The following is a 24,145-nucleotide window of genomic DNA, read 5'->3' as shown; positions in this document are numbered from 1 at the left end:
GCCTCTGCTGCTTCCTTTGATAACAACCCTATCGTCAAAAGAATTAGGATTTTGTGCATAGCTATGTATATCTCCACAGTCTCATACCCATAAAGAGCAAATTTTTTAAATCCACTCTACGGGAGCTTGAAATAACTTCCAAAATTACTTTTAACCGTCTTATTAGATTTAAATCCACACCAAGCAGCAACTTCGAGATTAGCAAAAAATTTTCTGCTGGTATTCCTATCATTGGTATTGCCAAAGCCAGCTTTCGGTATATCCACTAGTAGCTCCATTTGGTCCTCATCTTTGTCATGTTCCGACCTTAACTGCCATTTTCTCACAGGAATTTTGTATGCTAAATGCAGTATGCTTTCGAAAACGCGAATCCTAGCATGCACCATCGATAGCCCAAACTGTATTGCGTCAATGTCGACAGTTTTCTTTATGTAATAAATGTAGCATCTCATGGTTGAAGTAGTAGCTGTTGCAGCATAGCATACTTTGGCGTCGACTATAGTCAGAGTCATGATGTGCTTTGTATATAACAGCATTTCTCCTTGTATGAACTTGCTGTTTTGCAATGCCTTAATAGCGTCTTCTATCTACGCGATTTCAGACTGAATGATATCCATTGTTTTTTTGACAAATCTGATCATAAGTCATATTTTAAATTTTGCATTTTTGGCCGCCCAATTCGTGGAATTATCCCTATGAGCGACGCAAGGCATTCCGAGATCAGAAATTAATGCGGGGTTAAGGATATTGTGAGATGGAGAAAACGACGCAAAAGATTTTGGCACAATTCCAGATAACAGACTCAAAAATTGTGTTTACAAATAATTCGCCGGGAACTAAACCTCCAGGCAGACCAAAAAGGAGATCCAGGCAATCAACTTCTTAAGAGATATTTTAGAGACAAACCTTACCAGGAACAACACACCCATCGGTCTAGAAAGAGATTAGGAACAATAATAGGAAGAATAAGAATATAATCATAGAGATAGCCAATATGAATATCAATGCAAGATAACAAGATGACTGAAAAATATCGAACTGCTTCTTCTATGATTGTTTTGCTTACGATTTATGTTCTGTTTGAGTCTTCTTTCATCTTGTTGACGATAATTATCTGGGATGAATAAGCAGAACGACTTAGTTCATCATCTAGAATGCATCTAGAATTTAGACAAGTTTCGTTATTATGTTATTGTTCTAGATCCAAATTTAAGACAACGCTTTCTTCAATGTCAAAATTCTATTTCAGAATAACAATTATTGTGGCCAATCGATGTTGAATGAAATCGTACGTTTTTAAAACATTTTAATAATTAAATTAAAAATTCAACATTTTTTCAATAACTTTTTAATAATTTTCACGCTCTAAATCATTTATTCCATAAAAAGGATAGCTACCACGGTAGAAAAATAAAATAAAAAAAAAGCGATTGTGAAAGATTTTTGTTTGCCAACAACTTCTCGTTGTTAGGCAACAAATGGTCGAAAGAACTCCTCTTCTTCGTTTAGAACTCGGAAATCTATTTTAGAAATGACAAGCGAGATAGAACGAAAAGAGGAGGAGATTAGTCTATGGGTTCTATTTTTAGATAAGATAAAAATGAAACATTTTTCTGTAATTGAAGATAATGGGTGTTATTGTAAGAATTGTTGAAAGTTTTACAAAAAAAAAAAAGAAAGATGGGTGATGTAATTTTTTTGAATTAATCGTCATAGATTTTCTGTTTGGTTTAAATAATTTTTTGAATAAGTCTTTTTTTAAGTCCAATTTCTCTTCGGTTAAAGACTTATGTATATCGGCGTTCTCTCTCGCGTTCGTTCTTTTCTACCGAAAACACACACACAGTGTTACTTATACTTATACTTCCAAAGCCAAGTTAAAGCCAGAAGGTGGGAGTTATATATACTCGGTGTGGCGATAGCAAGCCCCAGTCCTGATACAACACGCAACACACTTCATACAAAACCGATAATTTTTTTTATTTCAAAAAAAAATACGCGTTAATTTTTTTTTTTTGGTTTTTAAACTAAAAAAATTAAAAAAAAAAATAAGAAAGGGAAAAAAGTGTTAAGTTTGGGTTAATAATTAAGTTTTTATTTTGCTTAAGTGGATTTATTTCTATTTTTTTTGACTCAAAAAAAGGTGAGTTTATTTAATTAATGAAAATAATTTGAATTAAATTAAATTAAATTAAATTAATCGTTTAAAATCGCAAAATCCAAAAATTACTTATAAGTAGAAAGTTTTATAACGGAAATGTTATAAACGATAAGAAAAATGTTGTGGTTAAAAATATTTTTTTTCTAAGTCAAAACTTAAATCTAGAAGATTCGAAATTATTTTATAAAAAACATTTGGGGTTTCCCCATTTTTTTTTTAATTAACAAGTCTTTTAACAAAAATTTTAACGATTTCCAGTAGTTTTCCACTCAGTTAGGAATAAACAAAAAAAAATGCTCACTCAGTCAAATATATTTACTCAATGATAAATAAGCTTAGGATACTTTGGGTTCGATATATAATATTTACCAATCGATAACAAAAAATAAAAAATCAACGTTTATTTATAAAATATAGATAGAATTTGGTTCATTACAAAAAAAGCAAACGAAAATTTGCAACCTTTTCATTAATAAATCATGAGGAGAACTAATTAGAATACTGTTGTCTTGATTTCCTGTTGCTCAGTTATTTTTTCCTTTTTTTATTTCGTAACAGTAAGTACTTCAAAAAAATAAATAAATAAACCAAAAATGTCTAAACTAACCATCAACACTTCTTAGAATTCCTTTTATCACCCTCCCCTTTCTACCTAAACGTCCTCCTAAACCATCGAGTCATCGAAACTTTTAATCCCATTCAAAACTCGCCCTTAAAAGAATCTCATTCAAGAAAATTTTTGACTTAATTTTTTGTTATTGCGCATAAATAAGCTAAAGAAAGCGATAAGAATAACCGGCATTGATAAGTTTATGTACACGTTTTCTTACTTAATACTTATGCCGCTTGGTGTATAATACAGTGTTGAGAGTTGTGTGGGTGTGTGTCTTATCAATTTAACTACGCAACGTTTTCAAGTGAATGATTAGGAATTTAAATACGGTTGAGGTGACGCTAATTTATTTACTATCGTTTATCATTCGCAATTTAAATCTTGACAATTTTTTGAACCATAAAAGTGTTTTTTCATAAATTTCTCTAAACATTGTTGATCTATAATTGTTTAAGTTAACTTAATGCTAATCATGATATTAAACTTATTTTGGATTTACATTAAATCAAAATTGAGTTTTATAAAGCTTTCATTGAATGATCCTGGAGTGATTATCGCTATATTAACTCTAAATAAACTTTAACTGAGTGTTAATCGACCAAAAGTGTCGTTCAATTTTTAATAAAGACAAAGTTACTGATCAAATAATAATTATTAACCTATAGTTTGCACCAGATTTAACAAAATTTTGTATCAAATCTAAATTAAATTGTAATCAACGCTTAACTTGGCGTTAATCAAGTGTTAACTATGAGTTACTAACTAATTAAAGTGAGTTATAAAATTTCGTTCGAATTTTAATCTTATTAGATTCATTTTAATCGAAAGTTGTTTTGGCTTTACATTAAATCAAAATTGAGATTTATAAAGCTTTAATTGAATGTTGTTGGAGTGATTATCGCCAAAGTAACTGATCAAATAATTATTATTAACCTATAGTTTGCACCAGATTGAACCAAATTTTGTTATCAAATCTAAATTAAATTGTAATCAATGCTTAACTTGGCATTAATCAAATATTAACTATGAGTTAGTAACTAATCAAAGTGAGTCTTATAAAATTTCGTTCGAATTTTAATCTTATTAGGTTCATTTTAATCGAAAGTTATTTTGGCTTTACAATAAATCAAAATTGAGTTTTATAAAGCTTTAATTGAATGTTCCTGGAGTGATTATCGCTATGTTAACTTTAAATAAACTTTAACTAAGTGTTAATCGACCAAAAGTATCGTTGAGTTTTTTATAAAGACAAAGTAATTGATCAAATAATTATTATTAACCTATAATTTGCACCAGATTGAACCAAATTTTTTTATCAAATCTAAATTAAATTGTAATCAACGCTTAACTTGGCGTTAATCAAGTGTTAACTATGAGTTACTAACTAATTAAAGTGAGTTTTATAAAATTTCGTTCGAATTTTAATCTTATTAGATTCATTTTAATCGAAAGTTGTTTTGGCTTTACATTAAATCAAAATTGAGATTTATAAAGCTTTAATTGAATGTTGTTGGAGTGATTATCGCCAAAGTAACTGATCAAATAATTATTATTAACCTATAGTTTGCACCAGATTGAACCAAATTTTGTTATCAAATCTAAATTAAATTGTAATCAATGCTTAACTTGGCGTTAATCAAATATTAACTATGAGTTAGTAACTAATCAAAGTGAGTCTTATAAAATTTCGTTCGAATTTTAATCTTATTAGGTTCATTTTAATCGAAAGTTATTTTGGCTTTACAATAAATCAAAATTGAGTTTTATAAAGCTTTAATTGAATGTTCCTGGAGTGATTATCGCTATGTTAACTCTAAATAAACTTGAACTAAGTGTTAATCGACCAAAAGTAACGTTGAATTTTTAATAAAAACAAAGTAACTGATCAAATAATAATTATTAACCTAAAGTTTGCACCAGATTGAACTAAATTTTTGTATCAAATCTAAATTAAATTGCAATCAATGCTTAACTTGGCGTTAATCAAGTATTAACCATGAGTTAGTAACTAATCAAAGTGAGTTTTATAAAATTTCGTTCGGATTTTAATCTTATTAGGTTAATTTTAATCGAAAGTTATTTTGGTTTTACATTAAATCAAAATTGAGTTTTACAAAGCTTTCATTGAATGATCCTGGAGTGATTATCGCTATATTAACTCTAAATAAACTTTAACTGAGTGTTAATCGGCCAAAAGTGTCGTTGATTTTTAATAAAGACAAAGTAACTGATCAAATAATTATTATTAACCTATAATTTACACCAGATTGAACCACATTTTTTATCGAATCTAAATTAATTTGTAATCAATGCTTAACTTGACGTTAATCAAGTGTTAACCATGAGTTAGTAACTAATCAAAGTGAGTTTTATAAAATTTCGTTCGAATTTTAATCTTATTAGGTTCATTTTAATCGAAAATTAATTAACCATTTGGTAATCAAAGAATTAAATCAGCGTTTAAATCGTATAGAGTCTAATAGGATCTTATAAAACCGAAATCTAATGTTAATCAACGCTTAACTTGAGGTTGATCGAATGTTAATGTTGGGTTTAATAATATCTCCCTTGTATCACCGTATCCTCCTTCGATGTATCCTCCGGAAAGTATTTCTGGAATAAGTCTCCATCCTCGCTGGCCATCAATACTTTCTTTCTCCCTCTTTCACTCTCTTCACCGCAACAATTTCCCGTTTATATCCCTGTTAACTTCTATGTAACGTTGTTTCTGATTCTCCACATTCTATTCACGCACCCTCGTGTACTTATACTTTCTTCTTTTTCTCCTCAACCTTTGTATCCTTTCCAACAATTCATAGTTCCACTAATATCCTGGTGGAGTGCTTTCTCCTTCTCCTCTCATCCCCACGGTTGCTCAACACTTTATTACATCCATACTTTATCCCTTCACTCCATCTTTTTCCCTCCAATCTCCCCCATCACATCTGATGTGTCCCTCTAATTTCTTAATGAAGTTGTCCCAATCCACATTTCTGCACCTTACACTCCATGCTATCATTGTGTCAACGTCAACTCATCCAACACTCTCCACTGAAACTCCTTGCCCCCATAGACCCAACTTGCTCCATTGTCCGTCTGGAACATTGGTTGACTCCCTTCTTGATGAAAAAATGGGGATTCTCAAAAAAAGGAGATAAATATTTTTAATCTCAACCTTAATCATTCATTTTGCGATTTTCAATCAATTTTTTAAAAAATCGTATAAAATCCATTTCTTAATAAATCATCCCCTAATTTTTACGATTTATTAAGAGAAGTGTGTTCTTTTTAACGTAAAAGTCCGGTTTTAAAAATTTCTTTCCGTTTTTGAGATAAAACTTTTCATCTCAACCTTAATCATTCCATTTTATGATAATTAATCCATTTTTTAAAAAATCGTTAAAAATCCATTTCTTTGGCTCACTTTTACCACCTCTTGATAAATTTAACCGATAGATAAATTGGAGCTCTTAACCAATGAGAGCGCTTAAAACCGCTGTAACCATGGTAATTATCTATCGGATAAATTTATCAAGAGGTGGTAAAAGTGGGCCTTAAAGAATGATACTCAAATTTTCATCGATTATTAAGAAAAGTGTGTTCTTTTTAACGTAACAGACCGTTTTTGAAAATTTCTTTCCATTCTTGAGATACAAAACTTTAATCTCCACCTTAATCATTCCATTTTGTGATAATTAATCAATTTTTTTTTTAAATCGTGTAAAATCTACTATTTATTAAGAAAAGCATGTTCTTTTTAACGGAAAAGTTCGTTTTTAAAAATTCTTCTTCGTTCTTGAGATAAAAATTTTTAATCTTAACCTTAATCATTCATTTTGCGATTTTCAATCAACTTTTTAAAAAATCGTTAAAAATCCATTTTTTAATGGATTATCCTCAAATTTTCACCATTTATTAAGAAAAGTGTGTTCTTCTTAACGAAACAATCCGTTTTTGAAAATTCCTTTTCGTTTTTGAGATAAACATTTTTAATCTTAACCTTAATCATTTATTTTGCGATTTTCAACAAATTTTTTAAAAAATCGTTAAAGATCCATTTTTTAAAGTATCATCCTCAAATTTCCATCATTTATTAAGAAAAATGTGTTCTTTTTAACGAAACAGTCCGTTTTTGAAAATTCCTTTTCATTCTTGAGATACAAAAGTTTAATCGCTACCTTAATCATTCCATTTTCTGATAATTAATCAATTTTTTTTAAATCATGTAAAATCTAGCATTTATTAAGAAATGTGTGTTCTTTTTAACGAAACAATCCGTTTTTGAAAATTCCTTTTCGTTCTTGAAATAGATATTTTTAATCTCAACCTTAGTCATCATTCATTGTGCGATTTTCAATCACTTTTTTAAAAATATCGTTAAAAATCCATTTCTTAAAGTATGATCTTTAAGTTTACATCGTTTATTAAGAAAAGTGTGTTCTTTTTAACGAAAAAGTCCGTTTTTGAAAATTCTTTCTCATTCATGAGATACAAAAGTTTAATCTCAACCTTAATCATTTCATGTTATGATAATTAATCACTTTTTTAAAAAATCGTTAAAATCCATTTCTTAAAGAATCAACCTTAAGTTTTCATCGTTTATTAAGAAAAGTGAGTTCTTTTTAACGAAAAAGTTCGTTTTTGAAAATTTCTTTCCGTTCCTGAGATACAAATTTTTAATCTCAACCTTAATCATTCATTTTCCGATTTTTAATCAATTTTTTTAAAAATCGTGTAAAATCCATTTCTTAAAGTATGATTCTCAATTTTTCATCATTTATTAAGAAAAGTGTCTTCTTTTTAGCGAAAAAGTCCGTTTTTAAAAATTCCTTTTCATTCTTGAGATACAAACGTTTAATCTCAACCCTAATCATTCCATTTTGTTATAATTAATCAATTTCTTTAAAAAATCGTATAAAATTCATTTTTTAATGAATCGCCCTCAAATTTTCGCCATTTATTAATAAAAGTACGTTCTTTTTAACAAAAAAACCCGTTTTTGAAAATTCCTTTCCGTTCCTGAGATACAAATTTTTAATCTCAACCTTAATTATTCATTTTCCAATTTTTAATCAATTTTTTTTAAAATCGTGTAAAATCCATTTCTTAAAGTATGATTCTCAATTTTTCATCATTTATTAAGAAAAGTGTCTTCTTTATAACGAAAAAGTCCGTTTTTGAAAATTCTTTCTCATTCTTGAGATACAAAAGTTTAATCTTAACATAATCATTCATTTTCCGATTTTCAATCAATTTTTTAAAAAATCGTGTAAAATCCATTTGTTAAAGTATGATACCCAATTTTTCATCATTTATTAAGAAAAGTGTCTTCTCTTTAACGAAAAAGTCCGTTTTTGAAAATTCTTTCTCATTCTTGAGATACAAAAGTTTAATCTCAACCTTAATCATTCCATTTTATAATTAATCAATTTTTTAAAAAAATCTTTAAAAATCCATTTCTTAAAGTATGATCCTCAATTTTTTATCATTTATTAAAAAAAAGTGTGTTCTTTTTAACGAAACAATCCGTTTTTGAAAATTCCTTTTCGTTCTTGAGATAAAAGTTTTTAATCTCAACCTTAACCATTCATTTAGCGATTTTCAATTAATTGTTTAAAAAATCGTTAAAAATTCATTTCTTAAAGTATGATCTTCAAGTTTACATCGTGTATTAAGAAAAGTGTGATCTTTTTAACGAAAAAGTCCGCTTTTGAAAATTCTTTCTCATTCATGAGATACAAAAGTTTAATCTCAACCTTAATCATTTCATGTTATGATAATTAATCTCTTTTTTAAAAAATCGTTAAAAATCTATTTCTTAAAGTATCAACCTCAAGTTTTCATCGTTTATTAAGAAAAGTGAGTTCTTTTTAACGAAAAAGTCCGTTTTTGAAAATTCCTTTCCGTTCCTGAGATACAAATTTATTATCTCAACCTTAATCATTCATTTTCCGATTTTTAATCAATTTTTTTAAAAATCGTGTAAAATTCATTTCTTAAAGTATGATTCTCAATTTTTCATCATTTATTAAGAAAAGTGTCTTTTTTTTAACGAAAAAGTCCGTTTTTGAAAATTCTTTCTCATTCTTGAGATACAAAAGTTTAATCTCAACCTTAATGATTCCATTTTATGAGAATTAATTAAGTTTTTAAAAAAATCGTTAAAAATCCATTTCTTAAAGTATGATCCTCAATTTTTCATCATTTATTAAGAAAAGTATCTTCTTTTTAACGAGAAAGTCCGCTTTTGAAAATTCTTTCTCATTCTTGAGATACAAAAGTTTAATCTCAAAATAATCATTCATTTTCCGATTTTCAATCAATTTCTTAAAAAATCGTGTAAAATCCATTTCTTAAAGTACTAATCTCAAATTTTCACCGTTTATTAAGAAAAGTGTGTTCTTTTTAACGAAAAAGTCCGTTTTTGAAAATTCTTTCTCATTCTTGAGATACAAATGTTTAATCTCAACCTTAATCATTCCATTTTATGAGAATTAATTAAGTTTTTAAAAAAATCGTTAAAAATCCATTTCTTAAAGTATGATCTTCAATTTTTCATCATTTATTAAGAAAAGTGTCTTCTTTTTAACGAAAAAGTCCGTTTTTGAAAATTCTTTCTCATTCTTGAGATACAAAAGTTTAATCTCAACCTTGTTCATTACATTTTATGATAATTAATTAATTTTAAAAAAAATCGTAAAAAATCCATTGCTTAAAGTATGATCCTCAATTTTTCATCATTTATTAAGAAAAGTGTCTTCTTTATAACGAAAAAGTCCGTTTTTGAAAATTCTTTCTCATTCTTGAGATACAAAAGTTTAATCTTAACATAATCATTCATTTTCCGATTTTCAATCAATTTTTTAAAAAATCGTGTAAAATCCATTTGTTAAAGTATGATACCCAATTTTTCATCATTTATTAAGAAAAGTGTCTTCTCTTTAACGAAAAAGTCCGTTTTTGAAAATTCTTTCTCATTCTTGAGATACAAAAGTTTAATCTCAACCTTAATCATTCCATTTTATAATTAATCAATTTTTTAAAAAAATCTTTAAAAATCCATTTCTTAAAGTATGATCCTCAATTTTTTATCATTTATTAAAAAAAAGTGTGTTCTTTTTAACGAAACAATCCGTTTTTGAAAATTCCTTTTCGTTCTTGAGATAAAAGTTTTTAATCTCAACCTTAACCATTCATTTAGCGATTTTCAATTAATTGTTTAAAAAATCGTTAAAAATTCATTTCTTAAAGTATGATCTTCAAGTTTACATCGTGTATTAAGAAAAGTGTGATCTTTTTAACGAAAAAGTCCGCTTTTGAAAATTCTTTCTCATTCATGAGATACAAAAGTTTAATCTCAACCTTAATCATTTCATGTTATGATAATTAATCTCTTTTTTAAAAAATCGTTAAAAATCTATTTCTTAAAGTATCAACCTCAAGTTTTCATCGTTTATTAAGAAAAGTGAGTTCTTTTTAACGAAAAAGTCCGTTTTTGAAAATTCCTTTCCGTTCCTGAGATACAAATTTATTATCTCAACCTTAATCATTCATTTTCCGATTTTTAATCAATTTTTTTAAAAATCGTGTAAAATTCATTTCTTAAAGTATGATTCTCAATTTTTCATCATTTATTAAGAAAAGTGTCTTTTTTTTAACGAAAAAGTCCGTTTTTGAAAATTCTTTCTCATTCTTGAGATACAAAAGTTTAATCTCAACCTTAATGATTCCATTTTATGAGAATTAATTAAGTTTTTAAAAAAATCGTTAAAAATCCATTTCTTAAAGTATGATCCTCAATTTTTCATCATTTATTAAGAAAAGTATCTTCTTTTTAACGAGAAAGTCCGCTTTTGAAAATTCTTTCTCATTCTTGAGATACAAAAGTTTAATCTCAAAATAATCATTCATTTTCCGATTTTCAATCAATTTCTTAAAAAATCGTGTAAAATCCATTTCTTAAAGTACTAATCTCAAATTTTCACCGTTTATTAAGAAAAGTGTGTTCTTTTTAACGAAAAAGTCCGTTTTTGAAAATTCTTTCTCATTCTTGAGATACAAATGTTTAATCTCAACCTTAATCATTCCATTTTATGAGAATTAATTAAGTTTTTAAAAAAATCGTTAAAAATCCATTTCTTAAAGTATGATCTTCAATTTTTCATCATTTATTAAGAAAAGTGTCTTCTTTTTAACGAAAAAGTCCGTTTTTGAAAATTCTTTCTCATTCTTGAGATACAAAAGTTTAATCTCAACCTTGTTCATTACATTTTATGATAATTAATTAATTTTAAAAAAAATCGTAAAAAATCCATTGCTTAAAGTATGATCCTCAATTTTTCATCATTTATTAAGAAAAGTGTCTTCTTTATAACGAAAAAGTCCGTTTTTGAAAATTCTTTCTCATTCTTGAGATACAAAAGTTTAATCTTAACATAATCATTCATTTTCCGATTTTCAATCAATTTTTTAAAAAATCGTGTAAAATCCATTTGTTAAAGTATGATACCCAATTTTTCATCATTTATTAAGAAAAGTGTCTTCTCTTTAACGAAAAAGTCCGTTTTTGAAAATTCTTTCTCATTCTTGAGATACAAAAGTTTAATCTCAACCTTAATCATTCCATTTTATAATTAATCAATTTTTTAAAAAAATCTTTAAAAATCCATTTCTTAAAGTATGATCCTCAATTTTTTATCATTTATTAAAAAAAAGTGTGTTCTTTTTAACGAAACAATCCGTTTTTGAAAATTCCTTTTCGTTCTTGAGATAAAAGTTTTTAATCTCAACCTTAACCATTCATTTAGCGATTTTCAATTAATTGTTTAAAAAATCGTTAAAAATTCATTTCTTAAAGTATGATCTTCAAGTTTACATCGTGTATTAAGAAAAGTGTGATCTTTTTAACGAAAAAGTCCGCTTTTGAAAATTCTTTCTCATTCATGAGATACAAAAGTTTAATCTCAACCTTAATCATTTCATGTTATGATAATTAATCTCTTTTTTAAAAAATCGTTAAAAATCTATTTCTTAAAGTATCAACCTCAAGTTTTCATCGTTTATTAAGAAAAGTGAGTTCTTTTTAACGAAAAAGTCCGTTTTTGAAAATTCCTTTCCGTTCCTGAGATACAAATTTATTATCTCAACCTTAATCATTCATTTTCCGATTTTTAATCAATTTTTTTAAAAATCGTGTAAAATTCATTTCTTAAAGTATGATTCTCAATTTTTCATCATTTATTAAGAAAAGTGTCTTTTTTTTAACGAAAAAGTCCGTTTTTGAAAATTCTTTCTCATTCTTGAGATACAAAAGTTTAATCTCAACCTTAATGATTCCATTTTATGAGAATTAATTAAGTTTTTAAAAAAATCGTTAAAAATCCATTTCTTAAAGTATGATCCTCAATTTTTCATCATTTATTAAGAAAAGTATCTTCTTTTTAACGAGAAAGTCCGCTTTTGAAAATTCTTTCTCATTCTTGAGATACAAAAGTTTAATCTCAAAATAATCATTCATTTTCCGATTTTCAATCAATTTCTTAAAAAATCGTGTAAAATCCATTTCTTAAAGTACTAATCTCAAATTTTCACCGTTTATTAAGAAAAGTGTGTTCTTTTTAACGAAAAAGTCCGTTTTTGAAAATTCTTTCTCATTCTTGAGATACAAATGTTTAATCTCAACCTTAATCATTCCATTTTATGAGAATTAATTAAGTTTTTAAAAAAATCGTTAAAAATCCATTTCTTAAAGTATGATCTTCAATTTTTCATCATTTATTAAGAAAAGTGTCTTCTTTTTAACGAAAAAGTCCGTTTTTGAAAATTCTTTCTCATTCTTGAGATACAAAAGTTTAATCTCAACCTTGTTCATTACATTTTATGATAATTAATTAATTTTAAAAAAAATCGTAAAAAATCCATTGCTTAAAGTATGATCCTCAATTTTTCATCATTTATTAAGAAAAGTGTTTTCTTTTTAACGAAAAAGTCCGTTTTTCAAAATTCTTTCTCATTCTTGAGATACAAAAGTTTAATCTCAACCTTATTCATTACATTTTATGATAATTAATCAATTTTAAAAAAAATCGTAAAAAATCCATTGCTTAAAGTATGATCCTCAATTTTTCATCATTTATTAAGAAAAGTGTTTTCTTTTTAACGAAAAAGTCCGTTTTTCAAAATTCTTTCTCATTCTTGAGATACAAAAGTTTAATCTCAACCTTAATCATTTCATGTTATGATAATTAATCAATTTTTTTAAAAATCGTTAAAAATCCATTTCTTAAAGTATGATCTTCAAGTTTACATCGTTTATTAAGAAAAGTGTCTTCTTTTTAACGAAAAAGTCCGTTTTTCAAAATTCTTTCTCATTCATGAGATACAAAAGTTTAATCTCAACCTTAATCATTTTTCATAGTGCTATTTTCAATCACTTTTTTAAAAAATCGTTAAAAATCCATTTCTTAAAGTACTAACCTCAAGTTTTCATCATTTATTAAGAAAAGTGAGTTCTTTTTAACGGAAAAGTTCGTTTTTGAAAATTCCTTTCCGTTCCTGAGATACAAATTTTTAATCTCAACCTTAATCATTCATTTTCCGATTTTTAATCAATTTTTAAAAAAATCGAGTAAAATTCATTTCTTAATAAATCGCCGTCAAATTTTCACCGTTTATTAAAAAAAGTGTGTTCTTTTTAACGAAAAAGTCCGTTTTTGAAAATTCTTTTTCATTCTTGAGATACAGAAGTTTAATCTCAACCTTAATGATTCCATTTTATGAGTATTAATTAAGTTTTGAAAAAAATCGTTAAAAATCCATTTCTTAAAGTATGTTCCTCAATTTTTCATCATTTATTAAGAAAACTATCTTCTTTTTAACGAAAAAGTCCGTTTTTGAAAATTCTTTCTTATTCTTGAGATACAAAAGTTTAATCTCAACCTTAATCATTCATTTTCCGATTTTTAATCAATTTTTAAAAAATCGTGTAAAATCCATTTCTTAAAGTATGATACCCAATTTTTCATCATTTATTAAGAAAAGTGTGTTCTTTTTAACCAAACAATCCGTTTTTGAAAATTCCTTTTCGTCCTTGAGATAAAAGTTTTTAATCTCAACCTTAACCATTCATTTAGCGATTTTCAATCAATTGTTTAAAAAATCGTTAAAAATTCATTTCTTAAAGTACCAACCCCAAGTTTTCATCATTTATTAAGAAAAGTGTCTTCTTTTTAACGAAAAAGTTCGTTTTTGAAAATTCCTTTCCGTTCCTGAGATACAAATTTTTAATCTCAACCTTAATCATTCATTTTCCGATTTTCAATCAATTTTTTAAAAAATCGTATAAAATCCATTTCTTAATAAATCGCCCTCAAATTTTCACCGTTTATTAAGAAAAGTGTGTTCTTTTTAACGAAAAAGTCCGTTTTTGAAAATTCTTTCTCATTCTTGAGATACAGAAGTTTAATCTCAACCTTAATCATTCCATTTTATGAGAATTAATTAAGTTTTTAAAAAAATCGTTAAAAATCCATTTCTTAAAGTATGATACCCAATTTTTCATCATTTATTAAGAAAAGTGCCTTCTTTTTAACGAAAAAGTCCGTTTTTGAAAATTCCTTTTCATTCTTGAGATACAAACGTTTACTCTCAACCCTAATCATTCCATTTTGTTATAATTAATCAATTTTTTTTAAAAATCGTATAAAATTCATTTTTTAATGAATCGCCCTCAAATGTTCGCCGTTTATTAATAAAAGTACGTTCTTTTTAACAAAAAAATCCGTTTTTGAAAATTCCTTTTCGTTGCTGAGATAAAAATTTTTAAATAAATTTTTTGATAAATCATTAAAACTTTTTCGTTCTAATCCCACCTTTTCCGTATTCATTCCATCCAATTTACCCTCGTTACCACTATAAAACTCTTCCTCTTTCCTAAGTCTCACTAACAACACACAAAATTCGTCGGTTACATTGATCGTTGTCTGCTTCCGGTTTCAAGTTAATTAACCGCTACGTACGTCCTCGTCTTTTCCCTCCTCCTATTCCAACCTCTTTCTTCCACCTCCGTTCATATTGACCACACTTTGAGGCCATGACTCATTGCCAGAAGCAAGAACAAGCTAGAAATTAACTACTCTAACAGTAAAACCGTTCAAATATTACACTAAATTAGGGGTCAATTAAAAACAAATTAATATTTTTAGACAATTTTAGTTCTAGAAAATATTTTGCGTGGTTTCAAGATTAGATTAATAAAATAAAGAATCGATTTCCAAATCTTTTAAGCGCCAGATTTGCGAAAATTGTTTCATCATAATACATTTTTAACAAAACGTTGATTTGAATAAAAATAAATTATTTATGATGAAACATAAATAGATTAAGCAAAAAAAATAATAAAATTTGTAATAAAAAGTTCATCAAAAACGATAACCCCAATCTAAATATAAACTTATTTACTCTTCTAAAATCGTTTAAAGATTAATTTAAAGGTAAATAATACTTTATGGCTAAATTAGGAGTTAAATTCGATGCTAAATCGATTAATTTTTAGCCTCGTGTCACTTTTAAGTCATGCATTGTGTTTCACTTTCAAGGTTTTTTTTTCTATGTTAATTTTTCGCACGTAAAAACATTAAGTTTTATTTTTTAATGTTTTAGTTGCATTGAAATCGATCAAGTTTGCATATTGAAAACCGGTATATTCAATATTAATTAATCACACCTAATTTGTATTAATTAAATTCAATTCGAACGCGTAACCAAGTCACTTTTAAGGCATTTTAGAATCGTATGACTCGTTAAGGTAAAACGATAATTAAATAAACCTACAAAAACATAGAAGAGATTCAAAGATTCAGTTTTGTCCACTTATCGAGTCGATTCTAATCAATTCTTCACAATCGCAGGTGTGTCTTTTCTAGAAAAAAATTACAAATTCGAATGAATATGTAATAAATTAGCACTTTTATTTTTAAATCCTGTTTAAGAATCGTTTCGGAAAATTTTTGCATGCATTAAGCTCTTTGGAAAAGTTTTTTAAAAAAAAGTAGCGCCATCTATTAATTAAAATCGATATTAAATTAAAGAAAACTGTAATTTTGAAATAATTTTTTTTTAAATTTTAAGGTCAAGTGATATGTCGCCACCAAATGGAGTACCTCCTGGTTCAGAAAACGGTTATATTCCGGTGACAACAAATGAGGATGAGGAGGACGACGAATTGGAGGCGGCAGACGCCGCGACGCCCCTCGAACACGTCACTCGAAACGGTGTTGGGGCGGCGGCTGCTGGAGATATTTCCTCCAAAGCAACCACCACATCGTTACTTCTAAAGAAGAAGGCTGAAAATGGAAGTTCGTCCCAAAAGGAAAACGGAGGTGGAGGAGACGAGGATGGCTCGGAAACCGGAGAAGACGACCCCGAAATCGTGGTTCCACCGGATGGCGGTTGGGGATGGGTCGTTGTCGCCGCTTCCTTCTTCTGCAACATGGTAGTAGACGGCACAGTATTTTGTTTCGGCATCTTAGCGCAGGATTTGGAAAATGAATTTGGCGCTAGCAAGGCGCACGTCGCATTAGTCGGCTCCCTAATGTCCGGATTCTATCTGATGGTCGGACCGTTCGTGAGCGCCTTGGCGAACCGGTACGGTTTTCGTATCGTCGCGATCGTAGGTAGCCTATTGGCGGCGGCCGCGTTCTCTGTCTCCTATTTTGCGACTAGCGTTACGTTCTTGTGCGTCACGTACGGACTTATTGGAGGTTAGTATCGCGATGACGACAATGATCACGACGTCTCTCCTCCCTATTTTAATCAAAATTTGTATTCTTTTGCTGATTTGAAAGCAAAGAGCGACTCGGTTTCTTAAAAAAGAAATGGAACTTATTTTTAGCCATTCAGAACTTACGCATCCAATGATACCTAACATTGGTGCAAGCTCGTTTATTGCAAAAAAGTTGTGATGAAAAGTTCAAATAATTTTGTGTTTTTTCTGCCAACTTTTGCCAAAAATTGGTCTCATTTAGACAAGAAATCAAAGAAACGAGATGTTTCCCTACTTGCCATGATGATCTATAACTACACTCTAAAACAGAATAGAACATAGTATACACAGTGTAACAAAACTGCCTCATCCAGATCACATCGAGTATTTATGCCAATATGAGATGAATCTCCATCTTGTTGATTTTATCATTTTTGAAAATATCATTTCTTTTTGGAGATAATAAAAGTTGTGATGAAAAGTTCAAATGATTTTGGGTTTTTTTGCAAAGTCTTTCCAAAAATTGGCCTCAATTAGACAAGAAATCAAAGAAACGAGATGTTTCCCTAGTTGCCATGATGATTTAAAACTACACTCTAAAATAGAATAGAGCATAGTATACAGAGTATAACAAAACTGCCTCATCTAGATCACGCCGAGTATTTATGCCAAAATAAGCTGCATCTCCATCTTGTTGATTTTATCATTTATAAAAGAAGATGTCTTCTTTTAAATACACCAAACCATTTTTGAAAATCTCCTTTCTTTTTGGAGATAATAAAAGTTGTGATGAAAAGTTCAAATGATTTTGGGTTTTTTTTGCAAAGTCTTGCCAAAAATTGGTCTAAATTAGACAATAAATCAAAGAAACGAGATGTTTCCCTACTTGCCATGATGATTTATAACTGCACTTCAATATAGAATAGAACATAATATACAGAGTGTAACAAAGCTACCTCATCTAGATCACGCCGAGTATTTATGTCAAAATGAGATGTATCTCGATCGTGTTGATTTTATCATTTATAAAAGAAGATGTCTTCTATTAAATGCATCAAACCATTTTTGAAAATCTCATTTCTATTTGGAGATAATAAAAGTTCTGATGAAAAGTTCAAATGATTTTGGGTTTTTTTTGCTAACTCTTGTTAATATTTGGTCTCAATTAGACAAGAAATCAAAGAAACGAGATGTTTACCTATTTGTCATGGTGATTTATAACTGCACTTCAATATAGAATAGAACATAGTATACAGAGTGTAACAAAGCTACCTCATCTAGATCACTCCGAGTATTTATGCCAAAATGAGATGCATCTCCATCTTGTTGATTTTATCATTTATACAAGAAGATGTCTTCTTTTAAATACACCAAACCATTTTTGAAAATCTCCTTTCTTTTTGGAGATAATAAAAGTTGTGATGAAAAGTTCAAATGATTTTGGGTTTTGTTTTGCAAAGTCTTGCCAAAAATTGGTCTTAATTAGACAAGAAATCAAAGAAACGAGATGTTTCCCTACTTGCCATGATGATTTATAACTGCACTTCAATATAGAATAGAGCATAATATACAGAGTGTAACAAAGCTACCTCATCTAGATCACGCCGAGTATTTATGCCAAAATGAGATGCATCTCCATCTTGTTGATTTTATCATTTATAAAAGAAGATGTCTTCTTTTAAATGCACCAAGCTATTTTTGAAAATCTGATTTCTTTTTGGAGATAATAAAAGTTGTGATGAAAAGTTCAAATGATTTTGGGTTTTTTTTTGCAAAGTCTTGCCAAAAATTGGTCTTAATTAGACAAGAAATCAAAGAAACGAGATGTTTCCCTACTTGCCATGATGATTTATAACTGCACTTCAATATAGAATAGAGCATAATATACAGAGTGTAACAAAGCTACCTCATCTAGATCACGCCGAGTATTTATGCCAAAATGAGATGCATCTCCATCTTGTTGATTTTATCATTTATAAAAGAAGATGTCTTCTTTTAAATGCACCAAGCTATTTTTGAAAATCTGATTTCTTTTTGGAGATAATAAAAGTTGTGATGAAAAGTTCAAATGATTTTGGGTTTTTTTTTGCTAATTCTTGCCAAAAATTGGTCTCAATTAGACAATAAATCAAAGAAACGAGATGTTTCCCTACTTGCCATGATGATTTATAACTACACTCCAAAATGGAATAGAATACAGTATACAGAGTGTAACGAAACTGCCACATCTAGATCACGCCGAGTATTTATGCCAAAATGAGATGCATCTCGATCGTGTTGATTTTATCATTTATAAAAGAAGATGTCTTTTTTTAAGTGGCCCAAACCATTTTTGAAAATCTCATTTCTTTTTGGAGATACCTAATAAAAGATGTGATGAAAAGTTCAAATGATTTTGGGTTTTTTTTTGCCAACTCTTGCCAAAAATTGTACTCAATTAAACAAGAAATCAAAGAAACGAGATGTTTCCCTACTTGCCATGGTGATTTATAACTACACTCTAAAACAGAATAGAACATAGTATACAGAGTGTAACAAAACTGCCTCCTCTAGATCACGCCGAGTATTTATGCCAAAATAAGCTGCATCTCCATCTTGTTGATTTTATCATTTATAAAAGAAGATGTCTTCTTTTAAATACACCAAACCATTTTTGAAAATCTCCTTTCTTTTTGGAGATAATAAAAGTTGTGATGAAAAGTTCAAATGATTTTGGGTTTTTTTTGCAAAGTCTTGCCAAAAATTGGTCTTAATTAGACAAGAAATCAACGAAACCAGATGTTTCCCTACTTGCCATGATGATTTATAACTGCACTTCAATATAGAATAGAACATAATATACAGAGTGTAACAAAGCTACCTCATCTAGATCACGCCGAGTATTTATGCCAAAATGAGATGTATCTCGATCGTGTTGATTTTATCATTTATAAAAGAAGATGTCTTTTTTTAAGTGGCCCAAACCATTTTTGAAAATCTCATTTCTTTTTGGAGATACCTAATAAAAGATGTGATGAAAAGTTCAAATGATTTTGGGTTTTTTTTGCCAACTCTTGCCAAAAATTGTACTCAATTAAACAAGAAATCAAAGAAACGAGATGTTTCCCTACTTGCCATGGTGATTTATAACTACACTCTAAAACAGAATAGAACATAGTATACAGAGTGTAACAAAACTGCCTCATCTAGATCACGCCGAGTATTTATGCCAAAATAAGCTGCATCTCCATCTTGTTGATTTTATCATTTATAAAAGAAGATGTCTTCTTTTAAATACACCAAACCATTTTTGAAAATCTCATTTCTTTTTGGAGATACCTAATAAAAGATGTGATGAAAAGTTCAAATGATTTTGGGTTTTTTTTTTGCAAAGTCTTGCCAAAAATTGGTCTCAATTAGACAATAAATCAAAGAAACGAGATGTTTCCCTACTTGCCAAAAACAGAATAGAACATAGTATACAGAGTGTAACAAAACTGCCTCATCTAGATCACGCCGAGTATTTATGCCAAAATGAGATGTATCTCGATCGTGTTGATTTTATCATTTATAAAAGAAGATGTCTTTTTTTAAGTGGCCCAAACCATTTTTGAAAATCTCATTTCTTTTTGGAGATACCTAATAAAAGATGTGATGAAAAGTTCAAATGATTTTGGGTTTTTTTTGCCAACTCTTGCCAAAAATTGTACTCAATTAAACAAGAAATCAAAGAAACGAGATGTTTTCCTACTTGCCATGGTGATTTATAACTACACTCTAAAACAGAATAGAACATAGTATACAGAGTGTAACAAAACTGCCTCATCTAGATCACGCCGAGTATTTATGCCAAAATAAGCTGCATCTCCATCTTGTTGATTTTATCATTTATAAAAGAAGATGTCTTCTTTTAAATACACCAAACCATTTTTGAAAATCTCCTTTCTTTTTGGAGATAATAAAAGTTGTGATGAAAAGTTCAAATGATTTTGGGTTTTTTTTTGCAAAGTCTTGCCAAAAATTGGTCTTAATTAGACAAGAAATCAAAGAAACGAGATGTTTCCCTACTTGCCATGATGATTTATAACTGCACTTCAATATAGAATAGAACATAATATACAGAGTGTAACAAAGCTACCTCATCTAGATCACGCCGAGTATTTATGTCAAAATGAGATGTATCTCGATCGTGTTGATTTTATCATTTATAAAAGAAGATGTCTTCTTTTAAATGCACCAAGCTATTCTTGAAAATCTGATTTCTTTTTGGAGATAATAAAAGTTGTGATGAAAAGTTCAAATGATTTTGGTTTTTTTTTTGCAAAGTCTTGCCAAAAATTGGTCTTAATTAGACAAGAAATCAAAGAAACGAGATGTTTCCCTACTTGCCATGATGATTTATAACTGCACTTCAATATAGAATAGAATATAATATACAGAGTGTAACAAAGCTACCTCATCTAGATCACGCCAAGTATTTATGTCAAAATGAGATGTATCTCGATCTTGTTGATTTTATCATTTATAAAAGAAGATGTTTTCTTTTAAATGCCCCAAACCATTTTTGAAAATCTCATTTCTTTTTGGAGATAATAAAAGTTGTGATGAAAAGTTTAAATGATTTTGGGTTTTTTTGCCAACTCTTGCCAAAAATTGGTCTCAATTAAACAAGAAATCAAAGAAACGAGATGTTTCCCTACTTGCCATGATGATTTATAACTACACTCTAAAACAGAATAGAACATAGTATACAGAGTGTAACAAAACTGCCTCATCTAGATCACGCCGAGTATTTATGTCAAAATAAGCTGCATCTCCATCTTGTTGATTTTATCATTTATAAAAGAAGATGTCTTCTTTTAAATATACCAAACCATTTTTGAAAATCTCCTTTCTTTTTGGAGATAATAAAAGATGTGATGAAAAGTACAAATGATTTTGGTTTTTTTTTGCCAACTCTTGCCAAAATTTGGTCTCAATTAGACAAGAAATCAAAGAAACGAGATGTTTCCCTACTTGCCATGATGATTTATAACTACACTCTAAAACAGAATAGAACATAGTATACAGAGTGTAACAAAACTGCCTCATCTAGATCACGCCGAGTATCTATGCCAAAATGAGATGCATCTCCATCTTGTTGATTTTATCATTTATAAAAGAAGATGTCTTCTTTTAAATGCACCAAACTATTTTTAAAAATCTCATTTCTTTTTGTAGGTAATATAAGTTGTGATGAAAAGTTCAAATGATTTTGGTTTTTTTGCTAATTCTTGCCAAAATTTGGTCTCAATTACACAAGAAATCAAAGAAACGAGATGTTTCCCTACTTGCCATGATGATTTATAACTACACTCTAAAACAGAATAGAACATAGTATACAGAGTGTAACAAAACTGCCTCATCTAGATCACGCCGAGTATTTATGCCAAAATGAGCTGCATCTCCATCTTGTTGATTTTATCATTTATAAAAGAAGATGTCTTCTTTTAAATGCACCAAACCATTTTTGAAAATCTCCTTTCTTTTTGGAGATAATAAAAGTTGTAATGAAAAGTTCAAATGATTTTGGTTTTTTTTTGCCAACTCTTGCCAAAATTTGGTCTCAATTAGACAAGAAATCAAAGAAACGAGATGTTTACCTACTTGTCATGGTTATTTATAACTGCACTCCAAAATGAAATAGAATATAGTATACAGAGTGTAACGAAACTGCCACATCTAGATCACGCCGAGTATTTATGCCAAAATGAGCTAAAGCTCCATCTAGGCAATTTCATCATTTATAAATGTTGTCATTATTATATGCTAAATTTTTGACAATCGCATTTCGTTTTGGATATAATAATTATTAAATTTATTCAAATTATTTGCTACATTGGAGATGAACACTTTTTCCAACTTGATTACAAAAAATTGTGAAAAATCGATTTGTTTAACAATCATTTTGAAATTGTTCACATTAATAAAAGAAGACAGGGATCACAGATATCTAAATGATGCTACATTTTCAAACGAATATCCGCCACCAGGGTGAATGGGTGCCATATCTCAATATGCCCTATTTACGGTATCATATGCTTGCTTGTAATCCACGAAGAATTGATGCACAGATATATCGTCCAGTAACGTTTCTCAAGTACCTACCGTTCTAATTGTTACATTGATAATTTCGCAGGGCTTATTTCGAAAACGGATCTATGCCTCTTTGCAAGCATCTTTGTTAATGCTTTGTATGTTGTGTTGAGTAGTGAGATTCCTCCTAGAGTTTTCACATACTTACTAGGCATTTACACACTTCACCGAGCAGACGATGTTTCTCTTGTTTTAACGCTTTCCCTCCATACTTTAAAATTTCCGCTACATTTTCATCTTCTCCTGGAATCTTGTGGTTTATCATACTTTGTATGACTTCTTCCACTTCAGATTGCGTCGGAGCTGATATTTCTATATTGTCCTCTTTCATTTCAAAATTGTTGTCGACTTCTTTTTCGGTTTCTTCACGACGCCCTCGAAGTATTTTTCCCAGCGGTTCAATACCTTCGCAAGACCCCTAATAAGCTTGCCGTCCTTGTTCTCAATCATCTCTGCCCTGGTGTGAAACCTCCTCCTTTCCTCCTTTACCCAGCCATGTATCTCTCTTACCTCTCTCCTCTCGACCATCTCCTCTATTTCCTTTATTTTCCCGCATTCGCACTCTCTCCTATTTCTCCTTACTATGTGGGATTTCTCCTCTAAAACTGCGGACATTCATGATATCTGACCCGTGTCTTGTATCCACCAGTATGAGGTTAATCTGATTTTTCGTGATTCCATCATAAGATCTCCATGTGGTCTTGTGGATGTAGTATTGAAAGAAGTTATTATCATTTGGCTCGAACTGCAGAATTTCTTTTCCTTCTTCTCTTTGCGTTTAGGTCTCCAAGAATTATGTGTCGCGGCATCATACATCCGTTCCAGTTCGTCATAGAATGTATCTTTATCCTGATCCTGTAGTTCTCAATTGGGGTATGCACACAAAAAAATGTTGCATGAATGATTCGAATCTCACTTCGCCCACCAATTCGTGTTTGACCACAAATGCTGTTCCTAGATTACTTGTAGTGTTGCCGTTGTAGTAAATCGTATAGCCGTTTGTCTTGATTATGTCTTTACCTCTCCATTTTACAACTTCCTGCAATGCTGCCACTGCGACCTCATACTTTTGGAGTTCCATGACAAGGTTTCTTAGCGCTCTTTAATCTTAGCTTTGAAGATGGTTTGCACGTTCCATGTCGTCATCGATATTCTTAAGTCACGTCCCTTTTCGTCTCCGCATCAGTCTTAGTTCCGAGGATTGGTTTGGATTTCGTAATAAGTGTGTTTTTATAGGGCAAGTAGTTTGGCCCTACGCCCAACTTCATAATGATCGGAGGACCATTTTTCTCGCTCTCTAGCATGGTTGCTCAGATTTCCAGAGTTCCCAACCTCTTGAGGCTACGTACAGGTGAGAGTCGGGATTGAGAAGGAGATGCTATGATACAATTTCTTCCTGCGCGATTATCGTGTGGTCACTATCCCGTAGTCATGCACTATACCGTTTGAACACCAAGTTATTTTTGTATTACTGTAAAAATGGTCAGATCGAATT

The 24,145-nt window shown here is 29.4% G+C and overlaps 1 protein-coding gene across 3 annotated transcripts in view; it reads left to right on the top strand.

Moving 5' to 3' along the window:
• The window catches only part of LOC111429374 (monocarboxylate transporter 14-like), a 73,358-nt gene that overhangs the window by 42,388 nt on the left and 6,825 nt on the right, over positions 1-24,145 (top strand). For 2 of the 3 annotated variants that reach the window (XM_071195179.1, XM_071195178.1), the window contains exon 2: positions 15,903-16,534. In XM_071195179.1, coding sequence (XP_071051280.1) covers positions 15,903-16,534 — 632 coding nt within the window. Of the gene's footprint in view, positions 1-1,940; positions 2,144-15,902; positions 16,535-24,145 lie in introns of those variants that run through there. The other variant, XM_023065271.2, reaches the window with a different exon arrangement.

The sequence above is a fragment of the Onthophagus taurus genome, chromosome 3, assembly GCF_036711975.1.
Source record: "Onthophagus taurus isolate NC chromosome 3, IU_Otau_3.0, whole genome shotgun sequence".
In the NCBI taxonomy this organism is placed as follows: domain Eukaryota; kingdom Metazoa; phylum Arthropoda; class Insecta; order Coleoptera; family Scarabaeidae; genus Onthophagus; species Onthophagus taurus.
This window is presented reverse-complemented; position numbering and strand designations above follow the sequence as displayed.